At 53.0% G+C, this 24956-nt stretch overlaps 1 protein-coding gene across 2 annotated transcripts in view; it reads right to left on the reverse strand.

The window, feature by feature from the left end:
- Nucleotides 1-22041, reverse strand: part of Col2a1 (collagen type II alpha 1 chain) — a 29016-nt gene extending 6975 nt beyond the window's left edge. Inside the window, exons 1-38 of one of the 2 annotated variants that reach the window (XM_057791539.1) lie at nt 21919-22041; nt 18019-18222; nt 16654-16670; nt 16248-16280; nt 16125-16157; nt 15968-16021; nt 15742-15843; nt 14745-14822; nt 14092-14136; nt 13936-13989; nt 13520-13573; nt 12787-12840; nt 12424-12477; nt 12245-12298; nt 11911-11955; nt 11298-11351; nt 8651-8695; nt 8215-8268; nt 6696-6794; nt 6351-6395; nt 6162-6260; nt 5953-6006; nt 5486-5593; nt 5066-5119; nt 4881-4979; nt 4676-4729; nt 4117-4215; nt 3694-3747; nt 3260-3313; nt 2913-2966; nt 2662-2715; nt 2409-2453; nt 2147-2245; nt 1746-1853; nt 1350-1403; nt 850-903; nt 435-488; nt 64-117 (exon numbers count right to left, since the gene is read on the reverse strand). In XM_057791539.1, the coding sequence (XP_057647522.1) occupies nt 64-117; nt 435-488; nt 850-903; nt 1350-1403; nt 1746-1853; nt 2147-2245; nt 2409-2453; nt 2662-2715; nt 2913-2966; nt 3260-3313; nt 3694-3747; nt 4117-4215; nt 4676-4729; nt 4881-4979; nt 5066-5119; nt 5486-5593; nt 5953-6006; nt 6162-6260; nt 6351-6395; nt 6696-6794; nt 8215-8268; nt 8651-8695; nt 11298-11351; nt 11911-11955; nt 12245-12298; nt 12424-12477; nt 12787-12840; nt 13520-13573; nt 13936-13989; nt 14092-14136; nt 14745-14822; nt 15742-15843; nt 15968-16021; nt 16125-16157; nt 16248-16280; nt 16654-16670; nt 18019-18222; nt 21919-22003 (2514 nt within the window). In that variant the 5' untranslated portion in view covers nt 22004-22041. The remainder of the gene's footprint in view (nt 1-63; nt 118-434; nt 489-849; nt 904-1349; nt 1404-1745; nt 1854-2146; nt 2246-2408; nt 2454-2661; nt 2716-2912; nt 2967-3259; nt 3314-3693; nt 3748-4116; nt 4216-4675; nt 4730-4880; nt 4980-5065; nt 5120-5485; nt 5594-5952; nt 6007-6161; nt 6261-6350; nt 6396-6695; nt 6795-8214; nt 8269-8650; nt 8696-11297; nt 11352-11910; nt 11956-12244; nt 12299-12423; nt 12478-12786; nt 12841-13519; nt 13574-13935; nt 13990-14091; nt 14137-14744; nt 14823-15741; nt 15844-15967; nt 16022-16124; nt 16158-16247; nt 16281-16653; nt 16671-18018; nt 18223-21918) is intronic. The other variant, XM_057791540.1, reaches the window with a different exon arrangement.
- Nucleotides 22042-24956: the final 2915 nt, after the last annotated feature.

The following is a 24956-nucleotide window of genomic DNA, read 5'->3' on the forward strand; positions in this document are numbered from 1 at the left end:
ATTTCTGGCATAGAGCCAGACTGTATGCAGTCAGTAGGGAGTAGGGTAGACAGAGGTACTCACAGGAGGCCCAGCGAATCCAGCAGGTCCAGGTGGCCCAGTTTCTCCACGTTCACCCTGTGAGGGGACCAGGAGGTGTCAGGTCCTGTTGCCCTGCCCCTGTGCTCTTCTTAGAGCCAGAGCCCACTGCACAGCCCAGCTTCATGGCCAGCCTCTCCCAGACAGAGGTGTCTGAGGCCCAGGGACCCAGAACAGGAAGTCTCTCTTGGCTCAAAGGTCCTGAGAACTGGCTGTGCCTTGGCCTCTGTGACTTTCCCTTTGGTCTCTTTTCTCCTCTCACTCCTAACCCCACAGCACAGGGCCAGGTGGCAGGGCATGGCTGACTTCCTCACTGCTGGGGCCAGGGAAAGCCTGATCGAGAGGGACATGCTCACCGGAGCGCCGCGAGCACCAGTACTTCCTGAAGGGCCAGGAGGTCCGACTTCTCCCTAGGAGTTGAGAAGGCAAAGGTCAGGGTGGGCCTCGAGGTGCCAAGCGCACTGAGGAAGCCCTGATGTTGAGACGGGCACTCTGGGTTCCTAGAACCCTTCCCCCTCATCCAGCTCTCTTCTGGGCTCAGCTGCCCCATCTGCCTCTTCAAGGCCTTGGCTGAGGGTACTTTTCTACCAGGCTGGCCCCCCCATGTTAAAGACCACACAAGTCATACGCTAACAGGACTCCCCACTCCCACTTCACTCCATTGAGGAAGGTGATGGTTGATGAGGAAGACTTGACTGTGTCTGGGAGGAGGTAAGAAGAAGGTCCGAAAGAGGTGGAGAGAGGGAGGAAGGAAGGTCAATCACAACTCACCTTCTCGCCATTGGCACCTGCCGGGCCTGGGGGCCCGATGGGCCCAGTCAGACCCTGGAGAGAGAAAGAAGGAGGTAAGGGAGGCAGGCAGGGTCAGGCCAGTATCATGAGGTTCCTCAAGAATTCTGGAGACCCCGTACCCAACAGACTTTGGTGGACCTTCCCATGGTCTCAGAGCCTCCCACTCTCTGCCTGGTCCCCAACACTAGAAGGAAAAGGAAGTCTCCATGGTTTCCCAGAACCCCTTTTTTGAGTGCTAGAGACTGATGGGAATGCCTGTATCGGTCCCCATGCCTGCTCCCAAGTCCCCATGCTGACTCCTAGGTCCCCATGCTGACTCCTAGGTCCCCATGCTGGCTCCTAGGTCCCCATACCGGCTCCTAGGTCCCCATGCCGGCTCCTAGGTCCCCATGCCGGCTCCTAGGTCCCCATGCTGGCTCCTAAGCCCCCATGCCGGCTCCTAAGTCCCCATGCCGGCTCCTAATCCAGCATTTACTTACTCGTGCACCGTCCTTTCCAGGAGCCCCCTCTGGGCCTTTCTCACCAACGTCGCCCTGTGGGAGAGAAAATCAAGTATTTTAGGGGGCCCTTTGGGACCAGCTGCCAGTTCAGCCCTACCTGGCTGAGGTTCTGGAACCCAGTCTTTGCCTAAGAGTTGTTTTTTGTGGCCTTAGGGCTGGTGACAAAGTAACAAGTAGTGAAAGAACACAGAAAGGGCTGTCTTTGTGTGTGTGTGTGACTTCTAATTTCTCAATGAGCAGCCAGGACCCTCGTCTTCAGAAGGACAAGGAATGAGTGTGGGAGCAGAAGTGTGACTCTTGTCTTCAGAAGGACAGGGAATGAGTGTGAGGGGCAGAAGTGTGGCAATGTGGCTTTGGGTAAGCCCCAGTACTTACTCTGTCTCCCTTGGGCCCAGAAATACCAGCTGCTCCCCTTTCGCCAGGCATTCCTTGTAGACCTGGAGGACCCTGAGCCCCAGGGGGGCCATCTGGGCCAGGTGCACCCTAGAGTGGAAGACAAGAGGAGTCTGTAGTGACCAGTACCTCTCTCATGGCCCCACTGTGCACAGCCTAGGAAACCAGTGTCCCAAACGCCTTTCCCTTTCTTCCGTCTCCTTCTCAGCATCACCTCCCTCAAATCCCTCCTGTTCCTCCTTCCTTCTGTGCTCCCTATCCTTCCTCCCTCCCTCCCTCCCTCCCTCCCTCCCTCCCTCCCTCCCTCCCTCCCTCCCTCTCTCCTCTCAGCATGTCTCCCCAGGGCTGGATGGAAGACCCCTGCAGGACTTGGCATCACTTACTTTGGGACCATCAGTACCAGGAGTACCAGGGAGACCACGAGCACCCTGGAGGCCTTGTGCACCAGGAGATCCACGTTCACCTGGGAAACCTCGTTCACCCTGTGAGAGGGACACAGGGCAGCACTCAGGCCAAAGCGGTGGGGAAGATGAGATGGGGAGGGGTTCATATCCCCCAAAACCTTAGGCAGGCTGCAGAGCTAAGAGGCAAGGGCAACTGAATGGGGGAGAAGGCACACCCAGCAATGGGTGGCAGGACACTCACCCTGGGACCCACAAGGCCAGGAGCTCCAGCTTCACCAGGAATACCCTAGAGAACAAAAAAGTGTGGAAGAGTGAAGACCGCCTGCCCCAGACCCCAGAACAGCCCTTCCACAGTGGCTGCAATAGCTCAGACGGTTGTTGGGAGAGCCGGGAACCAGGCCTGGGACACTCCCAGACTTAGTGGGGCTCTTCATGCACCCGTTCCCTTGGTTCCTGGATGTCAGCTAAACAAATTCAAAGAGCTTCACACTCACCTGGTCACCTTGTTTTCCACCTTCACCTGGGGGACCGGGAGGGCCAGGAAGTCCCTGGAAGCCAAAGTGACATGGATTAGCAAAGAGTTAAGTTTGCTGCTTCAGCCTCCAGGGAGGCGCAGCATGGGACAAACCGTAAGGAGATAGCAATGAGGGCCAGGCAGGGGAACGGGCTTGCTACCCACAATGCATGCCCAGAGAGCTCTAGACATGGGGATGGATTACATAGAAAGTCTGGTCCAGCCACCTACCTGGAATCCTGATGGCCCAGGAGCACCCTGCTCGCCTCGTTCACCAGCAGGTCCCTGCAGAAAGAAAGAAAAGGAGCCAAGTCAGGAGTCTGGAGAACCTCAGGCCCTGGGGAGTAGATTAGAGAAGTCTTCCTGGACTGACCAGCCAAAATGTGGCTGGTCACTTCACCTCCCTTGTCTACCCCCTGCCCTCTTCTTGGCAGGCCCCACTGCCTCTAGGACATCCTCTCTCATCTGGGGATGATTCAGCCCAGGTCCATATCTGTCACCTCCATTACTCAATGGATGTTAGGTTCTCTGTTTTAGCTCCCAACAAAGACACCGGGAGAAACTGGGTAGGTACTTACAGCAGGGCCAGGGGGTCCTGCGGCACCTGTCTCACCATCTTTGCCAGGCAGACCCTACAGAGCAGAGGAAAAGGAATTGTAATGACTTCTTTTCCTGTGATGTCATCTAAGACCAGCAGATGTGCTTTTGGGTTAAGGTCCCCGATGAAACTCCACTTGACCCCCACTCTCTGTACCTCTTGCTGCATCCGCCACTTCCCTTGCCTTTCTCTACACAGACATTGACTTCTGTGCCTGAGCCTTGCTTCTGTAAGTACTCAGCAGCCATTAGTTTCTCTGGGTGGATCCCAGAAGGCATAACCTAGCACATGCTCAGCCATGGGAATCAACTCTTGATAACCAAGGCTCTGAGGACCATGTCTGGGGCTCACACCTCCCATTCCTGATAGGTATCCCACCAAGACCAAGCCATAAGCAGTAAGGAGAACACTTACTCTCAGACCAGGAGCACCAGCCAGTCCCTTCTCACCGGCTTTGCCAGGCTCTCCCTAAAAGAAGGGGAGGAAAAAATGTGAGGTGGACGGTTAAGGGTGGAGTGAGGCATAGAGAAGACCGAGGAGCCTGGGGTCTGAAGCCTCATCCCAGTGCCGCACAGAAGGAACATCAAACATCAGCCCCTTCTCTTATATTCAGAGGCATCCAGGCCACCAGGTTTTATGACATAATGTCAGAGAGATGATGTCCTGAGGTTCTAAGGCACACAACTCTCTCCCAGATCACATGCATCCATGGTAGGGCATGGAGGACAGAGCTGTCCATGACACCGAGAGCCCTGTCCTGGGTTAACTGTTCAGAAACCAGCCCTTTCTCCAAAGGACAGAGAAGACAAGGGGACGACAGAGAAAACTGTCACTTACATTGGCACCTTTGGGGCCAGGGAAACCCATGACACCAGGCTGCCCACGAGCTCCCTGAGGACCAGGAGGTCCAGGACGACCGTCTTCACCAGGGGCTCCCTGAAAGACAGGATGCCATTCTCTGAACATTGTCCCTCCAATCATCTTTCCCCATCAGTATCTAAGTGCCTGCTGGGTGGCAGACATGGAACAAAGTACTAGCTATGTACATACATCTAGGGTTGACCAACCCCACACAGATGGACCCATCTACTGGAAGGTGCTCAAGCTCAGAAGTCTTCCTTGAATCTCTAATCTTTGTCCCCACTCTTCCTCCTAGAAGATGCTCAAATGCATTGTGTGTGCATGCATGCGTGTGTGTGTGTATGTGTGTGTGTGTGTGTGTGATTTTCAGAGCTCACAGTACAAATCACATCTGGCCATAAAACCTATCATCACTCTCATGCTATTCTCAAAATGTACTGAATCCTAGCTGCCTTCCCCCGACTCCTTTCTTTCCATCGTCTCCTGAAGGATATCCCTTATTCTCCCAGGAACCCCACTCAGATGATTGACTTACAGAAGGACCGACTTTGCCTTGAGGACCAGCATCGCCAGGACGACCCGTAAGACCCTTCATATGGGAGAGAGAAGAGACTGATATAAGTCAGGGGCAGATCCCAAATCTCCAATTCCAGCAGCACGACTTAGATGATGTGGGTGGGAAGGGTATGAGGGTCTGTGTAGCATCCGAAGTCAAGGACACAGCAGTGTCCTCCTCTTACCCGGGCTCCAGGAAGGCCAGGTTCTCCAGGACGACCAGGGTCACCATTGGCTCCCTTGGGACCAGCCAAGCCACTAGGCCCTCGTTCTCCAGGGGCACCCTACACAAGAAGAGGGAGAAAGTCAATGGAATGCTTCATAACCAGGGAAATGGGGAGAGACCAAGCCCCCCTCTCTCTCTACTCACCTTGGGACCTGCCAGACCATCTTGACCGGGGAAACCACGGTTGCCAGGGGCACCCTAGGGAGAAGTAGGCAAGAGGCAGAGTGTGAGGATGGCAGCTCACCAGCATGCCTGAAAGGTGTCCCACCAGGCTCCAAGGGGCCATCCATCCACCTCCTGCCACGGTATCTGTGGGCAGTAGCCATAGCCTGCAAGACCCTGAGAGCCTAACCTACTATCTAGAATCTGTTCCTGCCTCTCTAGGAAGAAGCTCACTGCTTTATGCCACCCTCAGGACAGGGGGCGCAGACAGGTTAAAGATGCCTGTGCCTCCGGCATTGGAAGGAGCAGAGAAGAGAACATTATCCAGAGAAGTCATTGGGCATGGCCAAATCAGAGAGCCCCAGGACTGGACTTGTGAACCCGGGACCCCAGCTTACTTACTCTTTCTCCAGGGGGACCGATGGGCCCAGCACCGCCAGGTTCTCCTCGAGCACCTCTTTTACCTTCCTCACCAGCAGGACCAGGGGCTCCCTGGGGCCCAGCAGGACCCTGATAACAAACACAAGAGAAACAGGGTAAGGTTTTCGCCTTACCTTGAGAAAAGCACTGGCCCAGTGTGCAGAGGAAGTGGCCTTGGGATTGTTCTTTTGGTGCGGGGAAGGGCTTGAGCAAAGAGGGGCCAGATAGGATCAGCCACGGAGGAGCAGAAGTCCCAAGAGGAACTCAAGCTAGTCAAACTGGGAGAGGAAGCCACAGCAAGGTCTCCTCTACTGTATTTTGCTCCCTTCTCCAGGAATACCAGTAGAAGGCCTAGGATGGGGAATGGCTTGGGGCAAGGGGCAGTGGGCCAAAAGCGTGATCTGTGGGGCAGAACTACAGTGAGGACAGGCTTGAAGGCAGGTACTCACGGTTTCTCCCTTGGGGCCTGGTTCACCTTTGAAACCAGCAATGCCAGGCTCACCCTAAATGAGAGAAAGAAAAGCGCTCACACTGGGTTCTCTCCAAAGAGCTGGCCCTACTCCCCCTGCCCCCGGAATCTACTGTGGTGAGCCTGGGCAGGAGGGCACAGAAAAGAGGGACCTGTGGGTAGGATATGGGGATCATTTCAGGCTCTTACCATCTGACCTTTGGGGCCCAGAGGACCAGTTGCACCTTGGGGACCAGGAGGACCACGGGGCCCTGGGAAACCAGGGGCACCAGCAATTCCAGGAGCGCCCTATCAGTATGAGCAGAAGAGAGGAGCGTGAGGAGAGAGGATGAGGAGGACCTGAGCATCCTGAGGACTCAGCCTAGGGGCAGTACTTACAGCAGATCCTTTGGCTCCGGGGATGCCATCCGTTCCTGGGTTACCCTGGTGAAGAGACGGTATTGCCATAAAATAAACAGCCAAGAACCAACCCAACCATCCCACCCACCAGGCCAGCCGCAATCTCGGTGTCAGGGACAAGCGCTGTCACTACGCAGCATTCCTGCTGCGTGTCTCAGCAGGTGGACTTTGGGTGGAAGGAGACAGATCTAGGGGTCAATGGGAGGGGCCTTGCCAGCATGAAGGTTTAGCAGTTGGGCCCCAGGACCCCTTCAAGGGACACACGCACTTAAGACGGCCAGAGTCACAGATGCCAGGCCTTCCGGGCTAAAGAGATGAACTTACAGAAGCACCTGCGGGCCCAGGGGACCCAGGGTTGCCAGGTTCGCCACGAGGACCTTGAGCACCTTCAGGACCACGAGCACCAGTGGGGCCAGCTTCTCCCTGGGAAGAGTGGGAGGGTGAAGGGAGGGAGGGGCAGCAGTAGTTCACGGCCAAGTGTGTGCATGACTCTTGCACGTGGTCACACACCTGCTCGCCTGGGAGTCTGTCATTTCTGCTCCCACCCGGCCCAGCAGCATGAGATGACACCCCACACCTGCCTTCTCTACTCTGCCCCTCACCTCTGCCCTGTGAGCCCCACGCAACTACGCAGATGCCTAGTGCAACAGGCAACTTGTTGGTCCTGTCAGCCTCTGTCGAGAAGCCTGGGTTAGGGGATGTTAGGGCCATGGGATGACGGACAGATGGGAAGTCCCTTCCCTGCTCCCTTTGTGTTTTCTCTCTGATGGAAGAACAGAAGCCAGAGGGCAATTCCCAGGCCTTCTGTTTCCTTCGGCATCTCAGCTCAGAAGTGGCTTCATTTCTGTCTGACCAGGGAGATCAGGGCTGCTCCAGGATTCGGCCTCGGCTTGTTTGAAGTGCCAGTAAGGCAGGGCAGAAGCAAGCTGGGGCAGATTCCCTGGTTCCACTTTTCTCTAAGTTAACTGGCAGGCCTCTCCCATATAAAACCTCTCTTTTTATTTTAATTTTTTCCTAAAAGTCACAGTGTGCTACGATCTGTTCTCTGGACTGGAGTCCCTGGGGAGGGCTGCTGACCTGGAGAGAGGTCAGAAACTCCTCAGGTTTCTGCACACAGCATTCCTGCTTCACTTTGGTTATTATTATTTTCTAAAGGTCAGGCCCTCTCACCTTCCGCTGTCCCTCCTCACAATGGGTCTCCTTCACTCGGCTCCCAGAGGCCTCAGACACTGTCTGGTTGCCATGGAAACCCCCAGGAGTGGAAAAGCAACCTGATGCCAGTGACACAGGGAGGCTCCTTATTTATTCCCAGGAACATTCACACTGGAATCCCTCCTGGGCCACGGGGGCATTCCCCTGAACTGGCTGGCCTCCCACTGGCCTCTATTAATCCTTAGAAGAGCCATATTAACAAGGGCCCAGAACCCAAGTGAAGTAGAAATAGGAAGGGGATAGAGTGCACAGAACTGAACTGTCCCTTGCCTCTGTCCCTCCTCTCTCCCTCAAGCTCCCTCTGGGTTTGTCAGCTTTGGACATTTGGACACTCCAGGCTCATTTTTTTTCTTTCCTTTCCTCCCCAGTCTTCTCCCGCAGATACCTAGGTTCCCCGCTTTCTCTACAAGGCAGACCTCCAGCCTCTATTGTCAAACCTTTCTCTGTCATTGAGAGAGAGAGACAGAGACAGAGAGAGACACTCTGGAAATAGCCACAGAGGCTAGGAAGGAGGTGTGACAAGGGACCTTAGCAAGGGCTATGGGTGAGAAAGTGCCTTGACTCTCTGAGATTTTCAGTTTGACAAGCACATTGCACACTCACTCAACCATGTATGCATGCACGCACGCACCTTAGCACCAGGAGCTCCAGGGAAGCCGGGACCACCTGCAGGACCGACAGGACCCTGGAGAGAAGAAGGGGATAAAGGGTGAACGCTGTCCAGACCTCAAAGAGAGACACCCCATCTCACATTCCTTCCTCGCTTTGAATTAATTTAATTTTTGCTCTCGCCCATTGTGACTAGAAGAAACTGTCCCAGCTGCTGCCCCCAGGGAACTCCAGAGAGAGGCTTAGCTTTGCCTGGCAAGTTTCTCAGTCTACATATCATAAGAAGCCACAAGGCTTTAACCTCTTCACAGAAGAGACTGCTGAGGGCAGCTGGGGATGCAAGTTGCTTGTGGTCTTTCCAAAACTCTTAAGGGATGGGCCACCTCCTTCCTGACAAGTACAGGCTGCTCCTTGGGCTACACAGATACTGTCACCTGCTAAGGATGAGGGGAACTTACCGGAGGCCCAGCAGGACCTGGCTGGCCATCGTTGCCCCGAGCACCCTGTGTATGAGAAAAAAGGAGCCAATGGAAGAGGTGCCCACAGATCCAGCTGTGCCCACTTCAGTCCACCTTCACATAAAATGTGAGAACATGGTGTTGGGGTGCCCCGGGCTGAGCACAAGCAAGGTGTGTGTCTGCAGCAGGGGACTCCCTATGGGACAGCCACATGACTTGGTGAACAGAGGACAATAGGGGGCTTGTTCTTGGGGGAATGAAGCTTGGGCAACTTCCCGGTAGCCCCGTCACTTCTAAAACTACAGCTAGGTCCCAAGTGTCCCTGACTTGAAGCTGAGTGACCATTCAGAAAGTCATGAACTGAGTAAAAGGAAAACATCAGAGGTAAGCAGCAACCCCCTCTGTGCTTGTAGCCTGGGTTCAGGCTAAGGCAAAGCCTCCTCTCCATGAACTCCAGGGTGACCTCTGGCCCCTTTCAGACAACTGCAGTTCAGGACAGTAGCCACACCCACAGGTGCCTACTCCTGGCCTAGAAGCCTGCTCCCTGATGAGGACAGGCCACTAACCCAGACAGACAGCCACACCTAGCTCTTATCTCTGAGAGACTTGACTTTGCCAAGCAATCAAAGCTGTTCCTTCTCGGCAGAACTTGGGCTTTGAGAGTTCTACTAGTTTGAGAGCCAGGAATTCTACTCTAACTCCAGGAGCCATTACATTGGGTACAGCCAGGCCTAGGACCTGACAGGGGACCCAGAAGGCTAAGGCAGTGGATCTCAACCTTCCTGATGCTGCGACTGTTCAGTACAGTTTCTCATGTTGTGCTGACCCCCAACCATAAAATTATTTTCGTTGCTACTTCATAACTGTAATGTTGCTACTGTTATGAATCATAACAGCTTTTAGAAATAGAAATTTGTCAGGGGTCGTGGCCCACAGGTTGAGAACCACTGGGCTAAGGGGGAGCCTTTCTGCAAGCCTGTTTCTCCTCAGAAGCTTGAGGGAAGGATGCTCTGTGGGACTCAGCCTCCTTCCTGGTGTGGGCTGCCTCTCCTCACAGAGCCTCCAGCCTGGAAGTCAGGGGAAGGGGGCAGGAAAGCAAGACTCAGTGGACAAAATGGCAGAGGGACGGCAGAGTCTGCTCTCCAGCAGCGCTTCCTGGCTGAGCCAACTGCCTGGCAACCTTAGAGTACCTTCCCTCAGGAGTCAGGCAGCAAGGCCTGCAGGATCACCTAGGCTCATAAGGCCCCTGGAGAGACCAAGGCAGAGTGAGGAGGGCCAGAGAAAGCGTCAGCACAATGCAGAGAATGTTCTAAACCGAATCTCATAATCACACTGCAAGCATGACCGCTGTGTGGACAAGAACCACCAAAGAAAACCAAGACCGGGACCTGCTGTGTCAGGTGAGAAGGAAGGGTACTGCGAGAGGCGGCGGGCTCTCTTGACCCCTTCATAAGGGAGCCCCTCTAGTTTTGAGTCTCATCAGAAGCCCCAGGCTAGAGACTCTGCAGAAGCAACAGGCATATAAAATGACCCTGGGGCGAGGGCCTTGGGCAGCTCTTGTTGACAGCAGGGGTCACAGCTGCTCAGTTCACAGACCTGCTACTGAGAGATGCCTCTCTGGAAAGCAGCAGCAAGCAAATGAAGCTGATTTATTTCAGCTGCCCTGCAAGGACCTAGGAGGAGGGGCCTCTGAGCTTGGTTGACTGGGGCGCAGACCAACAGAAAACCGAAATCTTTCCTCAACACGCTTTTCATCACATCACTCGCCTGACCAAGCACCCACAAGGCCTCTCTATTGCCTGGAGATCCAAGCTAACTGCTTCATCTGGCACCTATACCCGCCATCGCCTGCCAGTCCCCTAGCCCATGATTTCCCACATTAACTAGAGGTAGCAGAGACTGGGCCCTCAGTGTGAACTGCTTATTCTTTCTGGGCCTCGATTCCCTCTTCTCTAAAATGAGACTAACAGATCCTACATCACAGGAAGAGGGGAAGATTAGACAAAGAAAAGCACGCCAGGTCCTCAACCAAGGAAGGGCCACGAGGTGGAGGCCACTGGTGTTGTATCACGACACATCTCAGGGCAACAGGGTGGAGGCCTGTGAGCCAAGGCTAGCCTCTTTTCTCTTTTTCTAGGGTACTGTCATGCAAATCAAGAGAAAGGGCAGAATCCATAGCTTAGACAGCTACCATGATCTAAGCCTAAGCCTGTTCCTGAACTCTAGCTGCACGGATTGGGAAGGGATAAAGGCTACTAAAGGGGATGACCTGAAGAATCCAGACTGCTGAAGAGAACCTTACTCTTACACCCCACCCCTCCTTCTGCTCTGCAGGCCCCACCCCACCTGAAGCTCGAGAGTGGGAAGACTTGGGATGGAAACTCCTGGTATAACAATGCTCACTATATCACACCAAGCGGGATTTTCTTTGTTAGTAGTTGGGGAGGGTTGAGAAAGGTCTCACTGAGTAGCCCAAGCTGGCCTCAAACTTGCGATTCTCCTGCCTTGGTTTCTCAGGTACTAGGATCATAGGTCTGTACCTCCTAGCCCAACTTATCACAGAGTTGTTCTGAGAGTCAAGAGAAATCTACTGGTAAACTGTAAAGTGTTCAACATATGGTGGCAGCTGACTTTGGAGGTTACTCACGGCAGCACCAGCAGGACCAGTCCGTCCTCTCTCACCAGGCAGGCCTCGGGGACCCTGCAAACCAACATGGTTCCAGCATTAGTTGACACAATGGTGGGCTGTGTGATGACTTCGACAGGATGGTCCTTCCCACCCACAAGGGCCCTGCCTGCTGCACCAGGAAGCAAAGCTGAGCAACCTTGGTGGTACTGTCCTGCCCCTGGGTCCTGTTCCCAGGGCACAGCAAAGCACAGAGCTTCCTACAGGCAGACCCATGTGTGTTCCTGTTGCTAACTGGGCTCATTTCTTGAGACAGATGAGTGCCCCAAAACACTGAAGACAAACAGATTTAAAAAAAAACAAAAACAAAACAAACAAACAAAAAAAAAACTGAAATATACTTTAAGTGTGTCTAACAGCTCCTGTTTCAAGGAAGTGCAGGCAGGTGAAATTCTGAACAACCTGTCTCCTGCATGGTGGTTTTGCTCATGATCAGATAAATCTGCAAAGCCCTGTATCTGCTCTGCACGAATGCATGAAGGTATGGATGCTATGGTTTGCGATGTGGCCCTTTGACAGCTGTTGGGGGTGTGAAGAGCTTGTGGCGGCTTTCCCACGGGCGACTCAGACTCACCATTGGGCCGGGGGAGCCATTCTCACCGGGAGAACCACTCTCGCCCTGGGGAAAAAACACACACATAGGGTCAATGCTTGAAGTCACAGTTCCCAGAAACTTCCCAGTAAATCATTGAGAGATCTGCGTGATTCGGTGAGGGCTGAAACATGCCAGTTTCAACTCTAGGGGAGTCAACCCCCCCAGGCTCCAAGGCCGCTGCTCATCTATCACGATGTAGACTTGGGTGTTCCCAATTACGTTCCAACTGCCTAAGCCCTTCGGCATCTCCTCGACTGGACAGAACGTCTCCTGTCCTTCAACGCCAACCCCTGTGTGTCTCCTGGTTCTTTACCTTCACACCTGGAGCACCAGCTTCTCCCTTAGCACCATCGAGCCCTGGGTAACCCTGGGAAACAAGAGAAAGCTTCCATCACACATCTGGGAACCCACACAGAAAATAGCATGCATACCCCCAAATGTTTCCTCTTCAGGCAGCCCCTGCTCTCCAACACCCTTACCCCTGATACTTACTCTGTGACCTTTGACACCAGGAAGGCCTGGGGTTCCGGGGAATCCGCGAGCACCCTGCAATGCAAAGGGGAAATACTCAGGGGAAAGAAGAAACCGGGCGGCGAAGGCTGCTGTTGGCTGCTGGAGAGCCCACAGGTGCAGCTCCCTCAAGCCACCAGTAAGAAGCAGGCATTTATCTCCACAGCTTCCTCAGCCAAACCCAGACCATCACCTTGTGCTCACACAAATATGATCGCCAACTTGAAGGCAGGATATACGAAGGAAACATTAGCACCCAGTTTCACACTGGTGTAGTTAATCAAGCTAAGTGAGCTGTATGGTCACTGTATGGAGGGAGGCTGGAAATGCCTGGTGGAGCTTTACCTGAGGGCCAGGAAGACCTCTTTCCCCAGCTTTTCCAGGTTTCCCAGCTTCACCCTGCACAGAAAGAGATCTCGTTTTTCTTGATAGTTCCATGGGCATAACTGGTGTGTTCCACGGCTGTGCGTCCGCCCACCTCCTGCAGGTGCCCCCTCCCTGGATGCCTGTCCCCGGTCACGGCTTATTCTCTGGCACATTCCTAGGTCTTCCCAAGTCTCCAACTTCTCCAGCAAGCTTTTGCTCTCCTGCCCAGAGCTCTGGAGGGCTAGCCTGTATGTCCTGACCGCAGGAGGTTTTACTGTGCGATGCCAGTCATGAAAAGAGTTCAAGAAAGCCGGTTCCCGTCTCTGCACTTTTTTCATCCTCTGTAGACATCTTGGCTCAGGCTGAGCTTTCCTACCTCATTACCAATTGAGATGATGTGCGGGTGTTTGGTGAACGACTCTTTCTTTGTTTTTCTACTCTACAGCTTTGTACCTTTAAGCCTTACATTTTCCTGTCCCTTCTCTGACTTCTCAATTTCTCTTCTTGAAGTTAATGATGTTTTAATTATTCTTCTTTTCATAAGATCTGAAACAGTCCCCAGAGACCTGGCAAGCTAAATTACAAGCGGGTGTGTGGGTGGTAGACAGCTGAAATTTAGGACTGGCCAGCCTTGCTCCTCAGGAAGTCTCTCTACCCAGAAGCCTCAGCACACACTCTCCCTGAGGTATGGGGGCTTCTCAGGCCTACTCACATCATCGCCAGGTTTTCCAGCAGGGCCTGGAGGACCACGGGGACCCATGGGACCCTGCAAACAGAGAATTTAAGAGATAGTTGGAAGGGAAACACAAGGAAAAAAAAATCAGGATGGTAGTTTTGGAAGCTAGTTATCCTACGAGGAAGAAAGGCAAAAAAATCAGGACAAAATTGTAAAGGAGATCATGGTGGAGGGAGGGGACAGCACAGGCTGGTGGTCCCCAAAGGGGGAAGTGTCATGATGGAGTTCCTGCCACACTGGTTCTCTAGAAGGGTGCTCCGTAGGTGGGGAGTAACATCTACATCTGGATTTTCTATGACCCTCCAATCGTGGGAAGGAGCTGGCAGAGCGTGGAAGTGGGTTGGTAGACCGTCCCCAGAAGCCCCTGAGAGAGGGCAGCCTATGGTACTCACAGAGACACCAGGCTCGCCAGGTTCACCAGGATTGCCTTGAAATCCTTGAGGGCCCTAGAAGGGAAAGTAATGACATCGTGTTGACACCCCAAACTGTGCCGTTGAAGCTTGATGGGCATCTGTAATGATGCCAAGAGGAAAAGAATGAACACTTACAGGGGCACCGGCAGGGCCTGGGGGTCCTCGAGGTCCCATGGGGCCCTGCATTGGAACAGAAAAACGGGAGACTTACTGAGTCTGCGGTATCAACAGCTTTAGGATCGCTCTTCTCCCACCCAGCAGCCAGACAAAGGACTAGAAGACGCTTGTGGGGGCAGGGGCCAAAGGCCTCCATGGCTGCTCCCTCTTCTTTCCCACTCCCCACTCAAACATCTATTTTTTATTTATAGGCATCATTTGAACTGAGAAGCTGGCCTTGCTTTCTCCTGGATGGCAGCCATGTTTACTAAAGTCTGAATTTCATTTAGCATGTGCCAAGCCAGCGCCGCAGGGTGAGAGTTCCCGCTGGAAGCCTTGTGGATGCTGGAGAACAGTAGCTGCTGTCTGCATTCTTCAGTTCTCATTCCAAAAGCAATAGCAACTGGCCTTCTACTACATCAGCTCTACGCATCTCTCCATCCTCATCCTTCCTACTCACTCCAGAGCGTCCTTCAAACCGGCATCCATCACCATTAAAAACCGGCGAACTCCTCGGCTAACTAGATGAGAGGTCTTACAGAACCGATGGAGATGCTCTGGACAGTTATCCACCAGGCAGAGGACCAAGGATGACCTCCTCCCGTCTGGGCAGCTGAGAACGGCTGTCTTACCATCGGACCTTGCATCACTCCCATCTGGGCACCTCCAGCCTTCTCATCAAAGCCTCCAGCCATCTGGGCGGCGAAGTTCTGCAAACCAACACAACAGTGTTAGGAGGCTGTGGGGCCCCGGGGTCAGTCTTGCTTGCCAGGGAGCTTTATGTGGAGAGAAAGAATTCAACATCGTCTCTAGTTATCAGAGACCAGCTGCGCATTGATCAGAATTACCCAAGAGACACTGACAAGGTTTCAGGACCGCGTTCTCGCCACTTCCCCGGAGAATCAAGTGTTATCTGTAGTAGTCCCAGACCATCACACTCTGTAAACTTTTATATTCTAAAATGCTACATAAATAAAACATCAATTTTAAAAGGCATTCTTTGTTCTCCAAAATGTTGATGTCTGGCAAAGGCCTGAAACCTGGTCTTGAAATATTTCAGGAGGGGCTATAGTAGGCGTCTGTGAGCCCACTTAGACTGAAGAATTTAAAACTTAGCAAACTTCCAAATGGCACACCTACAAAAGCTGGGCAGTCCTATAATTTGTTGATTGGTGTGATTCCAAACACGACAGTAGCCACACACCTTCACTCAGTGGGGCTCTTTCATGAGAATGAATAGTTGCTTGGAATGTACTTGGCAAGGACCATGGACAAATGTCTTCCAAGGACAGTGGTCACTGCTCTTCCAGAGAAATACAAGTACCCAGTCATTCTTTTCCCACACCCCTACACCCACTCCCAAGACTCAACCGCATGATGGGTGCCAGGAAGCCAGGTAGCTGAAGGCCTTCTTTACAGAAACCCAATGAGAAGAAAAGCTAGCCTTTAGCACCACAGCCTCAAGCCTCATGTGTGATCGCACTCAATTACGGGCCTGAGGCAAAGCCTATGAACAGAGTATGTACATACTGCTGACAGCCTGGGGCCAGTCAGGTAAGCGAAAGTAGCAATTTAGAAGCCACAGTTCTGGAGAGACTGCCAGGAGAAAGGAGAAATAAGGACACTTACTCCAGTAAGGCCAGGGGGACCAGGGGGGCCTGGAGGGCCAGGGGGACCGGGATTTCCAGGGGTGCCAGGCTCTCCATCTCGGCCACGAGGTCCAGGTGCACCCTTGCCAGGAAGAGAAAAAGGCGTCAGTGGAAGGATGTTTTTAGAACCATGCTCCCCAGGCACCTCCCACGAGGCCATCAGGGAATACAGAAGGAACGTTTGTTTCATCACGGCAACAACTCACCTTTTCTCCCTTGTCACCACGATCACCTCTGGGTCCTTGTTCACCAGCAGGTCCCTGAAGGTGAGGAGGAGCACGGTGTGATGCCATGAGGCCAGAGACCATGATGGCTCAGTTGCAGTAAGGGAAGAATGGAGCAAGGGATCTTCCCCTTTCTTACCTGAGGGCCAGGCGGTCCTTTGGGTCCTACGATCTGTGTGAGGGAGAGCCACAGACTGTTGGTTAGAGGGGTACATTTCAGACAGCAGATGCATGGGTTGTGGTGGGGATAATGTATACTTACATCCTTGATGTCTCCAGGTTCTCCTTTCTGGCCCTGCAACACACAACGTTGACAGGAGTAAGCTGAGTGGAACCGATTTGCCCCAACAAAAACCCCACCCTGCCACCGGAGCCTGCTCTTGTCCTCTAGACTGATATCTTCTGAGGTCTAAAGAGCCACAGACCAGATTGGCATCTTTGTTTCTGAAGAACATGGGAAAGCAAAACACAGAGCCAGTGAAATGGCCCAGTGGCTACAAGCTCTTGCAGCTCCAGCCTGATGACCGATGGTGGAAGGAGAGAACCAGCTCCTTGGGGTTATCCTCCTGCCGCCACGCGTGCACCATAGCACAACTGTGGCCACACTCACATATATCATACGGGGGAGGGGGATGTAATTAAATTGAATTAAAAACAGTGTGCCTTACCTTTGGCCCCAGTTGTCCTGCAAGGGAAAACAGAGGAGAAGGTGAGACAGGAACCATTTCTATCATTCAAACTCTCTTTGGAGGATCAAACAAAGGAAAGGACCACAACCAAAAAAGGGAGCAGATTCCTCTGCCGCTCCCCCAGTCCCTCTGTGGGGGGCTTAGGGTCCCAGAGCCCTTTTGTTGCTGAGGACTCACAAGGAATGGAGGTGTCTCTAACTTTATTAGTCAAAAAGCATGCATAGTTTCGAGGAATGGTTGAGAGCAAGAAAGAGACCACGGGGGGGGGGGGGGGGGGGGCAGAGGAGACCCGGAAGTTAAGCCCCTTCCCAACCCACGCCCTCCCAAAGAAGAGTTACAGCTGAGGAAGCCTTACATTAGCGTGGAGTCTCCTGAAGCAAGCACAAAAAAGAGCAGGACACAGAAGTTACAAAGAGCATTGCAGCCAGGGCCATCCCAAACTAACAAGTCCCTACCCCACCTTAGCAGCAAAGGCCTATGGGCCATCACCACTGTACTGGCATGGGCCCCTCAGACACTTGAGGGTGTCTGAGAGTCTGTAGCCATATAAGGCATCAGTGTTGGGGAAGCATTCAGGAAAGGCAACTTCTCTGATTCTCTGTTCAACTCTCCTCTACTTGAGTAGGAAGGGAACAACAATGAGCCATCCAAAAGGCTTATGCTTATGTTCCCAGCTTCCCTGTAGGGGGCTGGGACGATGTGTGAGGGCTGGGAAGCAGTCATCTGTGCTCCCAGTCAGCACTGGTTCTAGCTGGGAGTTAAGAAGGGTCACTAGCTTAAGAATCAACTCCCAGAGCCCAGGGGGCTCCTTCAGTTTTTCTGCTTCTTAAATGGTGGTCAACACCAAGCGGAGGTCAGTGCATAGAGGGAATACCACCATTTTACTCTACTCCAAAGTAGGAGCCCACTCTGTGTGCCTGCTTCCTGACAGAGGTTTCTCCACATTGACAACCATGTCCTTGAAGGTTTTCTATAGAGAAGACAGGATGTGGATGACACTGGATGAATTAACTCGTGCTGTAGCTAGACAGAGCCTGATTCCGCCCTGTGGGTCTGGTAATGAGCAGGCTTGACTCATTAGGGGAAACTTTTGTGGAACCGTATCTGTAATTCCATAAAGTGTAAGAGACATACTCCTGAGGTGGTAGGTGCGGGAGGGTCTCTCTCTCTGGTGACTTAGTCTCACCAGGTTTCGGCCTGCAATCGAGAAGCGGCCTTGCCTTCCTGCCCCGGCTGATGGGATCAGATGGATGGGCAGCTTCTCAAGAGAAGACCACCATCCATGGAAAGCTAGCTGCTGCGAGTAATTTATTTATGTTGAATAATAAATAAATAAATTACGACCACTGGCAGGGGTGAGGTCAGCCGGGCAGATGGGGCAGCACTCTCCGAAGGGGACCTCGGCGTCGAGGCAGTCCTTTTCTTCACAGTGAATGTCGTCGCAGAGGATTGCCCCAGTGTCGCACACACAGATGCGGCAGGGTGTGGGCTTCCATACATCCTTATCTTTATACATTTGCCCATTCTGAAAGCAGCTGCCAGCATCCTCTGCACCAGGAGGGGTGGGAGTGGGGAGCGCCAGAGCAGGGAGGGAGTGGAGCCAGGGAGAAAGAGAGAGAGGTTGCCGTCAACTTGACATGATTCAGACGCTAAGGGATGGTGGCAGTCAGATCACACCAGACAGGCTAAACTTACACATTGGTTTTGGAAAACGTAATTCACATTTCTGCGTGTTCCAGGATATCTCTTGTGTGTCTTGTACTGTGCAAGATGGGTATGTTTGGGGGCGGGGTGGGAATCATGACCCACCAATAAAGGAGGGCTGTTACTCTATCATACTATCTTCATCTGGCCAGCATGGGAGGAGGGGGGCTGGAGATAGAGAGGGTGAGTTGGAAGGTGAAAGTGGGGTGGTAGGAGGAGGTGAGCAGGAACCTGGGGGCAGTAAAGATCGAGAGAAAAAAGGGGGAAACACTCAGGCAGAAGAAGAAAAAGTCATATCTTTTTTTTTTTTGTCGTCTTCTAGGGATAATGAGATTTTCTAAATACAGTTGGCAGTTAAAACGCAGAGGAAGTGCATGAAAATTCTACCCACAAACTTTGGGAGACATGAACAGTATATAAATAATATCTTAAAAGGCAAACTGGGCCCTCCTGCAGTGACACTCCTGCCTGAAGTCTAGCCTCAGTCTGAAGATGGCAACTCAAATACGAGGGGCAGGAGGCTCTAAATGCCTGGCCTTGGCTAAGAGCGACCAGTCTAGACCTGCGTCCTTCAAGAATGCAAAGGAACAGCTCAAACTGGACCCTCTCCACCAGTGCCCTGCCGTCTGGAATTCGCCCTGCACTTGTAAACTCTGCTGACAAGCAAGAGAGCTTCTCAGAGAACCAGGGCCTGAAGAGCCCGCACCACGTGCTAGGCAGCGCCTAGCGCTGTTTTTCTCATTAAAATCTCAAAAGCAATGGCAAAAGCTGAGGATGAATAATAGCAAAGAGCCACAAACCCAAGGGGCGTGGAGAGAAACGGGCCTGCCTTCTGCTCTTCAGGAGAGCGACGATTCAAAGATCAAAGTCTCCCTTTTCTTTTCCACTGGAGGAAACCCTTCTAACCTTTAGACAAGACAATCAAGGAGAAGGTGAGGGGGATCCCAGGAAAAAAAAATGTCGAAGCTGATAGATTACCCCGCCCCCTCCCCAGCAGGCACTAAAATAGCTGGAAGCGACGAGTGCGTAGAGTCGGCTAATGATGTCCAGTCCTGACTAAGAAAAAGCACTGTATCGCCCAAGACTGCCTAGAGGAGCCCGAGGAAGCCAGGGGGAGGGTGCGTCGTGAAAGCTGATCGTGTTCCCCAGGAAGGGCACCCCGGGGCCGCGCTGGGTGTGAGAGCCGCTGGCTGACTCTTTGTGGCTGGGGTTCGGGACACTGCCCTTCGGCAGACAGACACCCGGAGAGTAAAAAGTGGGATTAAATGACTGCCCCCAGAAAGGAGCCAACACCGTAACCAGATCCCCTAGGTGCGGTTGGAGGAAGCCAGCACCACCCTAATTGTGGCACGAAAGCGACTACAGATAGCATCCTGGCCGCCCGATCGGGTTCCCCTAGTTACCGCCGTGCGGCACAAGTGATTCTTTGTGGCTGGCCAATTAAAAAGCTACCTCTTTCGGGGAACTGTTTTTGCTTCGTCGCCGCTGCGCGCGCGGGGCCGGAGCCCGGGAGGTGGCGGCAGGCGGGCACAGGGGGGCATTGTGGGAGAGGGGGTCGGGGAGTGCGGGGGGTGGGGGGTGGGGAGCCACCGGGCCTCGCCTCTCATGAATGGGGCTTTTCTCGAGCGCGTACAGAGCCCGATTCACAGGTCTCCGCGAGGAACCAGTTTAAATAAATACGGGCAGGGTTTCAGCCCATCTGGAAGCCATCTCTGCCAATCCCTCAACGCAAACACGCTTCACAAAGGAGGACTGAGGTCTCCCCCCCCCCCCCCAGCCAGCAGCACTTTTGGAAGCTAGGGCCGAGAAATGCAGATGTGGGTCAAAATCTCCGCGGCCAAAAAGTTTCCCAAACTCGTGGAAAGATGGAGAGGAGGAGCGTGGTGGACTCTAGGTTTCTGACATTGCTGACGTCCATGCAGGCTACGCCTTTCCCCACATCAGGTCCTGTGAAACCGTGGTGTGTGGGGGTATTTGCATAGATGGGACAACCTGGGGTGCAAAATCAACCGGTCAGATGCAGAATCTATTTCTCCTAGAAGGAGGAGACTGGAAGTTTTAGATCCCCTCCAAAGCTGCAGAATCCACTCTGCCAAGAAGGATGCGCCGGAGAGAGCTCTTCGTCACTAAAGCGAGAACCTTTGCTATCCCGCTGGAGAATTAGGGAAGTAGTTTAGACAGCTCGCTCCATTGCTCGCTATAGAGAACACCAGTCAATACCACAACTTTGTGGATGTGTGCTTTTACATTTAGAACAAAAATATAGTCAAGCAGAGCGAACGAACATTCGGCATTTCCCTAGAGCTCCAGCGCACGACCCCGGCTTCGCTCGCCACTCTGAGCAGCGGCGGGGCCGGAAAGTGCTATCCTGGGGCTCCACATTGCTGCGCTCTCGGATCCAGCCCTGTCCCCGCTGCGCCCGCCGGGCTAAGAAGAAGAAAGTCCGCCAGGGCCCGCCGCCTTCCAAAGCATCCCTCGAGACAGCCTAGTGGCAGGGAAAGCGCACAGTCTCAGAGGCAGAAGGTCTTTGATACCCACCCACTACCCAGTTTCACCTGCAATTGATTTACAGTCTGTAACATAAAAAGACAAGGCTGGAATCCTAGCCGTCGGAAACGTGCCCAAACACGTGGAAGAAAATTCTCTCTACCTAATACACTTTCCAGGCTTCGTTTGTCCTGAATATAATCCCAGACAGTGGATCTTACCCAGGGAGGAGGTGGAAAGGTGCGGGGAACCGCCCTTGGACCAGGGCTGTAATGCTGCAGCTATAGCCATAAGCAGCTCTTTGACCTCACCACCCTCCATCCGCTGCTACACACACAGTAAAGTAACTCGTTGTAGACCCTCAGGAGGTAGGGGTTAGACAGTGGAGGGGGTGCTTTTGGGGGGCCATTTGGAAAGCAGGTCTGGTTGGAGTGTCAACGTTTTTCGGAGTCTCAACGTTTTTCAGACGTCAAGTTCCTGCAGCCCAAGGGAAGCGAGGGGAGAGCGTAGTTTTAGAGAAAGGCCGGCTGGTGGCACTTTACCCTGGGCCAGCCTGGAGGGGGAGGGAACTGAGAGCGGCGCTGAGGTCGCCGAGAACCTCTTTTCCTTTGTGGCCTCAGATTTCAACCCACCAGTGTCAGAGTTAGTCCTTTGTCTAGCGCCTCTTTGAGCCCCGCAACCTCTAACCCCTAGACTAGGCTGGGAAGTCAACCCGTAGGCGTCTCACGGTCTCTCTCCTCCTGTTAAGTATGGGGCTTCTTTTGCCTCCTGATCAAGGCTGGTGGAAGGGGTCGCGTTTACATCTGTGTTTAAACCTGTCGCATTCAACACTTTGCAAGTTCATATCCTTCCTTAACGCAGGGACCTGCAAATGTCTCCACTCACAACTTTCACGGAGGATGCTGCGACAGTTTCTCACTCGCAGAATTCGGCTCAGTGGACTCCTGTGTATTGTGCGCCTGGGTCTCGGCGCCCTAACCCGGACCGGCGCTGGGAAGGAGGAGGAGAAGGGACACACGTCAGGGAAACAGGTAGGGGACGTGGGCGACTTACCGGCGTCCTGGCCTTGACACCGAAGGACCGCGGCGATGAGCAGCGTCAGCAGTACCAGCGACTGGTGAGCCCGGAGGCGGATCATGGCTCACCGCGGGGCCTGGCAGAGCCTGGCCCGGGCGAAGCGCAACGAGGCGGCAGAGCACTGAGCGGGTCCGGGTCTCTACCGTGCCCTCATGCAGGAGGCCCTAGGTTCAGGAGGAAGAGGCAGGAGACCCGGCAGCCCAGCAGCTCTCTGCGTCTTCTCCCTGCAGAGCCTCCGGTTATATGCGCCCGGTCGCTCCTAATGCTGGCAAACTGGCCCAAACCGCGGGCCGCCCCCAGCCCCCCGCGGGGCTGTAACCTGAGTCCCCGCCCCCGGAGCCCGCCCAGGCGGGACTAGAGCCCACACCTGCCAAGACCAGACTCCCCTCTCGTGAGCCCAGTTTCCCGCCCCCCATGTGCCCAGTGGCCTGATCGGGCGGGGCACCGAGACCGTATGGTCGCCCCCATTGGGACTGCTGGACAGCCCCCTCCAGCCACAGGCGGGAAGGGGGGCCTCCGGCCCCTCCCCTCGAAGCTCTGCTGGGGTTACAGGGGAGGGGGTTGTTTGCAGAGGCTGGAGCTCTAGACCTGGGTCTGCAAAGACCGTAGAAAGACGGGGAGAGAGAAAGGGGCAAGGAAGGTGGGGATGGAAAGTTTAGGGGACAGGGAAGTGAGTCGGGGGATCCTAGAATGAGCCGTGAAGGTTGTTCGGAAGGAATCCTAAATCTGAGGAACGGTTGTCCAGATCTGCCTTCTAGCCCCTTTGCAGTGTACCTGACCCTGTTACTCCCACCTGGAGGCTCACAACGACATCTTTCCTCACCCATTCCCCCCCCCCCCATTCCAGTAGCCATGAAAGGGCCTCCTCTGTAGCCTAAGCAGACGCCGGGCTGAGAGGGTGACTAGGACAGGGTCTGGTGTATTCCTGCACAGAGGGAGACCTGTGTGGAGGGGGGAGGAGGACGGAGAAGGCCAGGGAAGGGACTTAAGGAACCGCAGAGAACCAAGGCAGCAGGGACAAAACGGTGCACGCAACGGGATTGGAGACACTGTCTAGGTCGGCTCTTTCTGGCCCAGATCCAGGAGTCTCTGGGGAAGTGGGCGCTCATAGCCTAGATGGAGGAGCTCTGGCCAGGGACTGTTGGCAACTCTGAGGCGGTAGCCAAGAGTCTGGAAGCTGCTCCAGCTGGACTCGGTTTAGTGAGGGGCAGAGAACGCGCCAGAGTTTCCTAGTTGTCCCATCTCACTCACTCCCCACGTAGTGCCCCCCACCCCCACCCCTGGGCTTCCAGCCTCACTCACCTTCCCTCCCCGCCCCCTCCCCCACCTTAGCCCGAACTGCCAGGGTCCTAAGCTCAACCCAGTCATTTCCTTTTGTATAATTTTCATTTTCTCCCTTATACCCACTGAATTTGCTTCACCGAGTAGCCCGGGAGGTCTGAGAACACAACTGGACCGAGCACAATTTTCTGCACAAAGGAGACAATTTTGGTGAGCTCTTGCGGACTACATTGCTTAGTTAAAAACACAGACTTTATTTTACATGTTTATTTTTCGTGTGTGCACATACTGGTTCTCTCCTTCTAACTAAAACATGAGCTCCGAGGATGGAAGGTGGGAAGTGTCCTTATGCCTGAGCAATCTCACCAGCCCCTGCAAAACAGAATTTTACGATAGAGTAACACACAGTAAAGGTGGCCATTCAAATAACTATGCACATGATCAAGAAAACTCGACAGTAAAGTTCTGAAGAAAATGCTAAAGCAGACGAAGAAAACGGAAACCTATACGAAAACGAACTAGGTCAGTAAGAAAGAAAAGTAGGATATTCTTGATTTCTCCTCTAACTCTGATTCATTCTGACCAAAAGGCAGCATCTATGTAATAAGAACTCTGGATCAAGTTCTCTGTTCCCTTTAATTAAAAACAGAATTATCAGAGATGGGAACTGATTAGAGTAAAATCAAGTTAAAGTTTAAATTGACAAAGCCAAAATAAGTGCAAATTATTTAAATTCCACAGCCAACTATAGAATCTCATTATACAGAGGATAGCAAGGGGACCGAAAAGAATGGAAATGCAAACATCTAAGTAGGAGGAAGTTATGCATCCTTCTTACTGGGTGTCTATCGGTTCACGTTAACATATTGCATATATGTTATCATTGTTAACATATTGGTGACTGTCACCTGACCTCACCAATTTGATACACACAAATAAACTCTTTCTAGACAACACAGTGAATACAGCAGGAGAGTTGGGAATGTGGTTCAGAGGTAGAGTCTGCCTAGCATACATGAGGTCCTGAGTTCTATCCCTAGCACTAGAAGGTGGAAAGAACCATTGTTGATAAAAAACAAACAAACAAAAACACTTAGCAAATGGAGCTGAGACAAGACAGAGAAGCAATATGACATTGACAAGGAGATTACAAAAGATGAATGCCTAGGACCGGCAAGGAAGAGGGTCCATAGAGCGACAGTGGCAAAGGCTCTAGAGAAATCCTGATGTATAGCCTCCTGCATTTTTTCATGGTGGAGACTGACCTTAAAGCCTCATTCCTGAGGGCTAGTTTTCATGGTAACAGAAGGCACAGGGCAAGTTTCCAGATAAGAGAGCAATCAAGAGTCCTGAACACAGCTATGATGGCTATGAACACAACGACCAGTTGGCATGATAACCCTAAGGGTACAATATGGCAAGAACACCTTGGCAGTCAGTAACCAGCCACTAAGTGGATTTAAGACCTTCTTAAAAAGAGGGAAATCATGCCTGGTACTGGAAACTTAGCTAACTACCTAGGGCTAATGAAATCATGGATCTCGGAGGAGAGCCTACAATCACCACTTCACTAAACCAGCCTAATTCCTAACTACATTCTAAATATTTGTCCTTATACCCACAGATAAGTGCAGTGCCCACCCCTCATCGAGGACAGAGACCATTACAGAAAACCACAATCAATCAAAGGGCAGACCTGTAGAGCCCAGTCCCAATGGACACATCTACTACAC

The sequence above is a fragment of the Chionomys nivalis genome, chromosome 17 (assembly GCF_950005125.1).
Source record: "Chionomys nivalis chromosome 17, mChiNiv1.1, whole genome shotgun sequence".
In the NCBI taxonomy this organism is placed as follows: Eukaryota; Metazoa; Chordata; class Mammalia; order Rodentia; family Cricetidae; genus Chionomys; species Chionomys nivalis.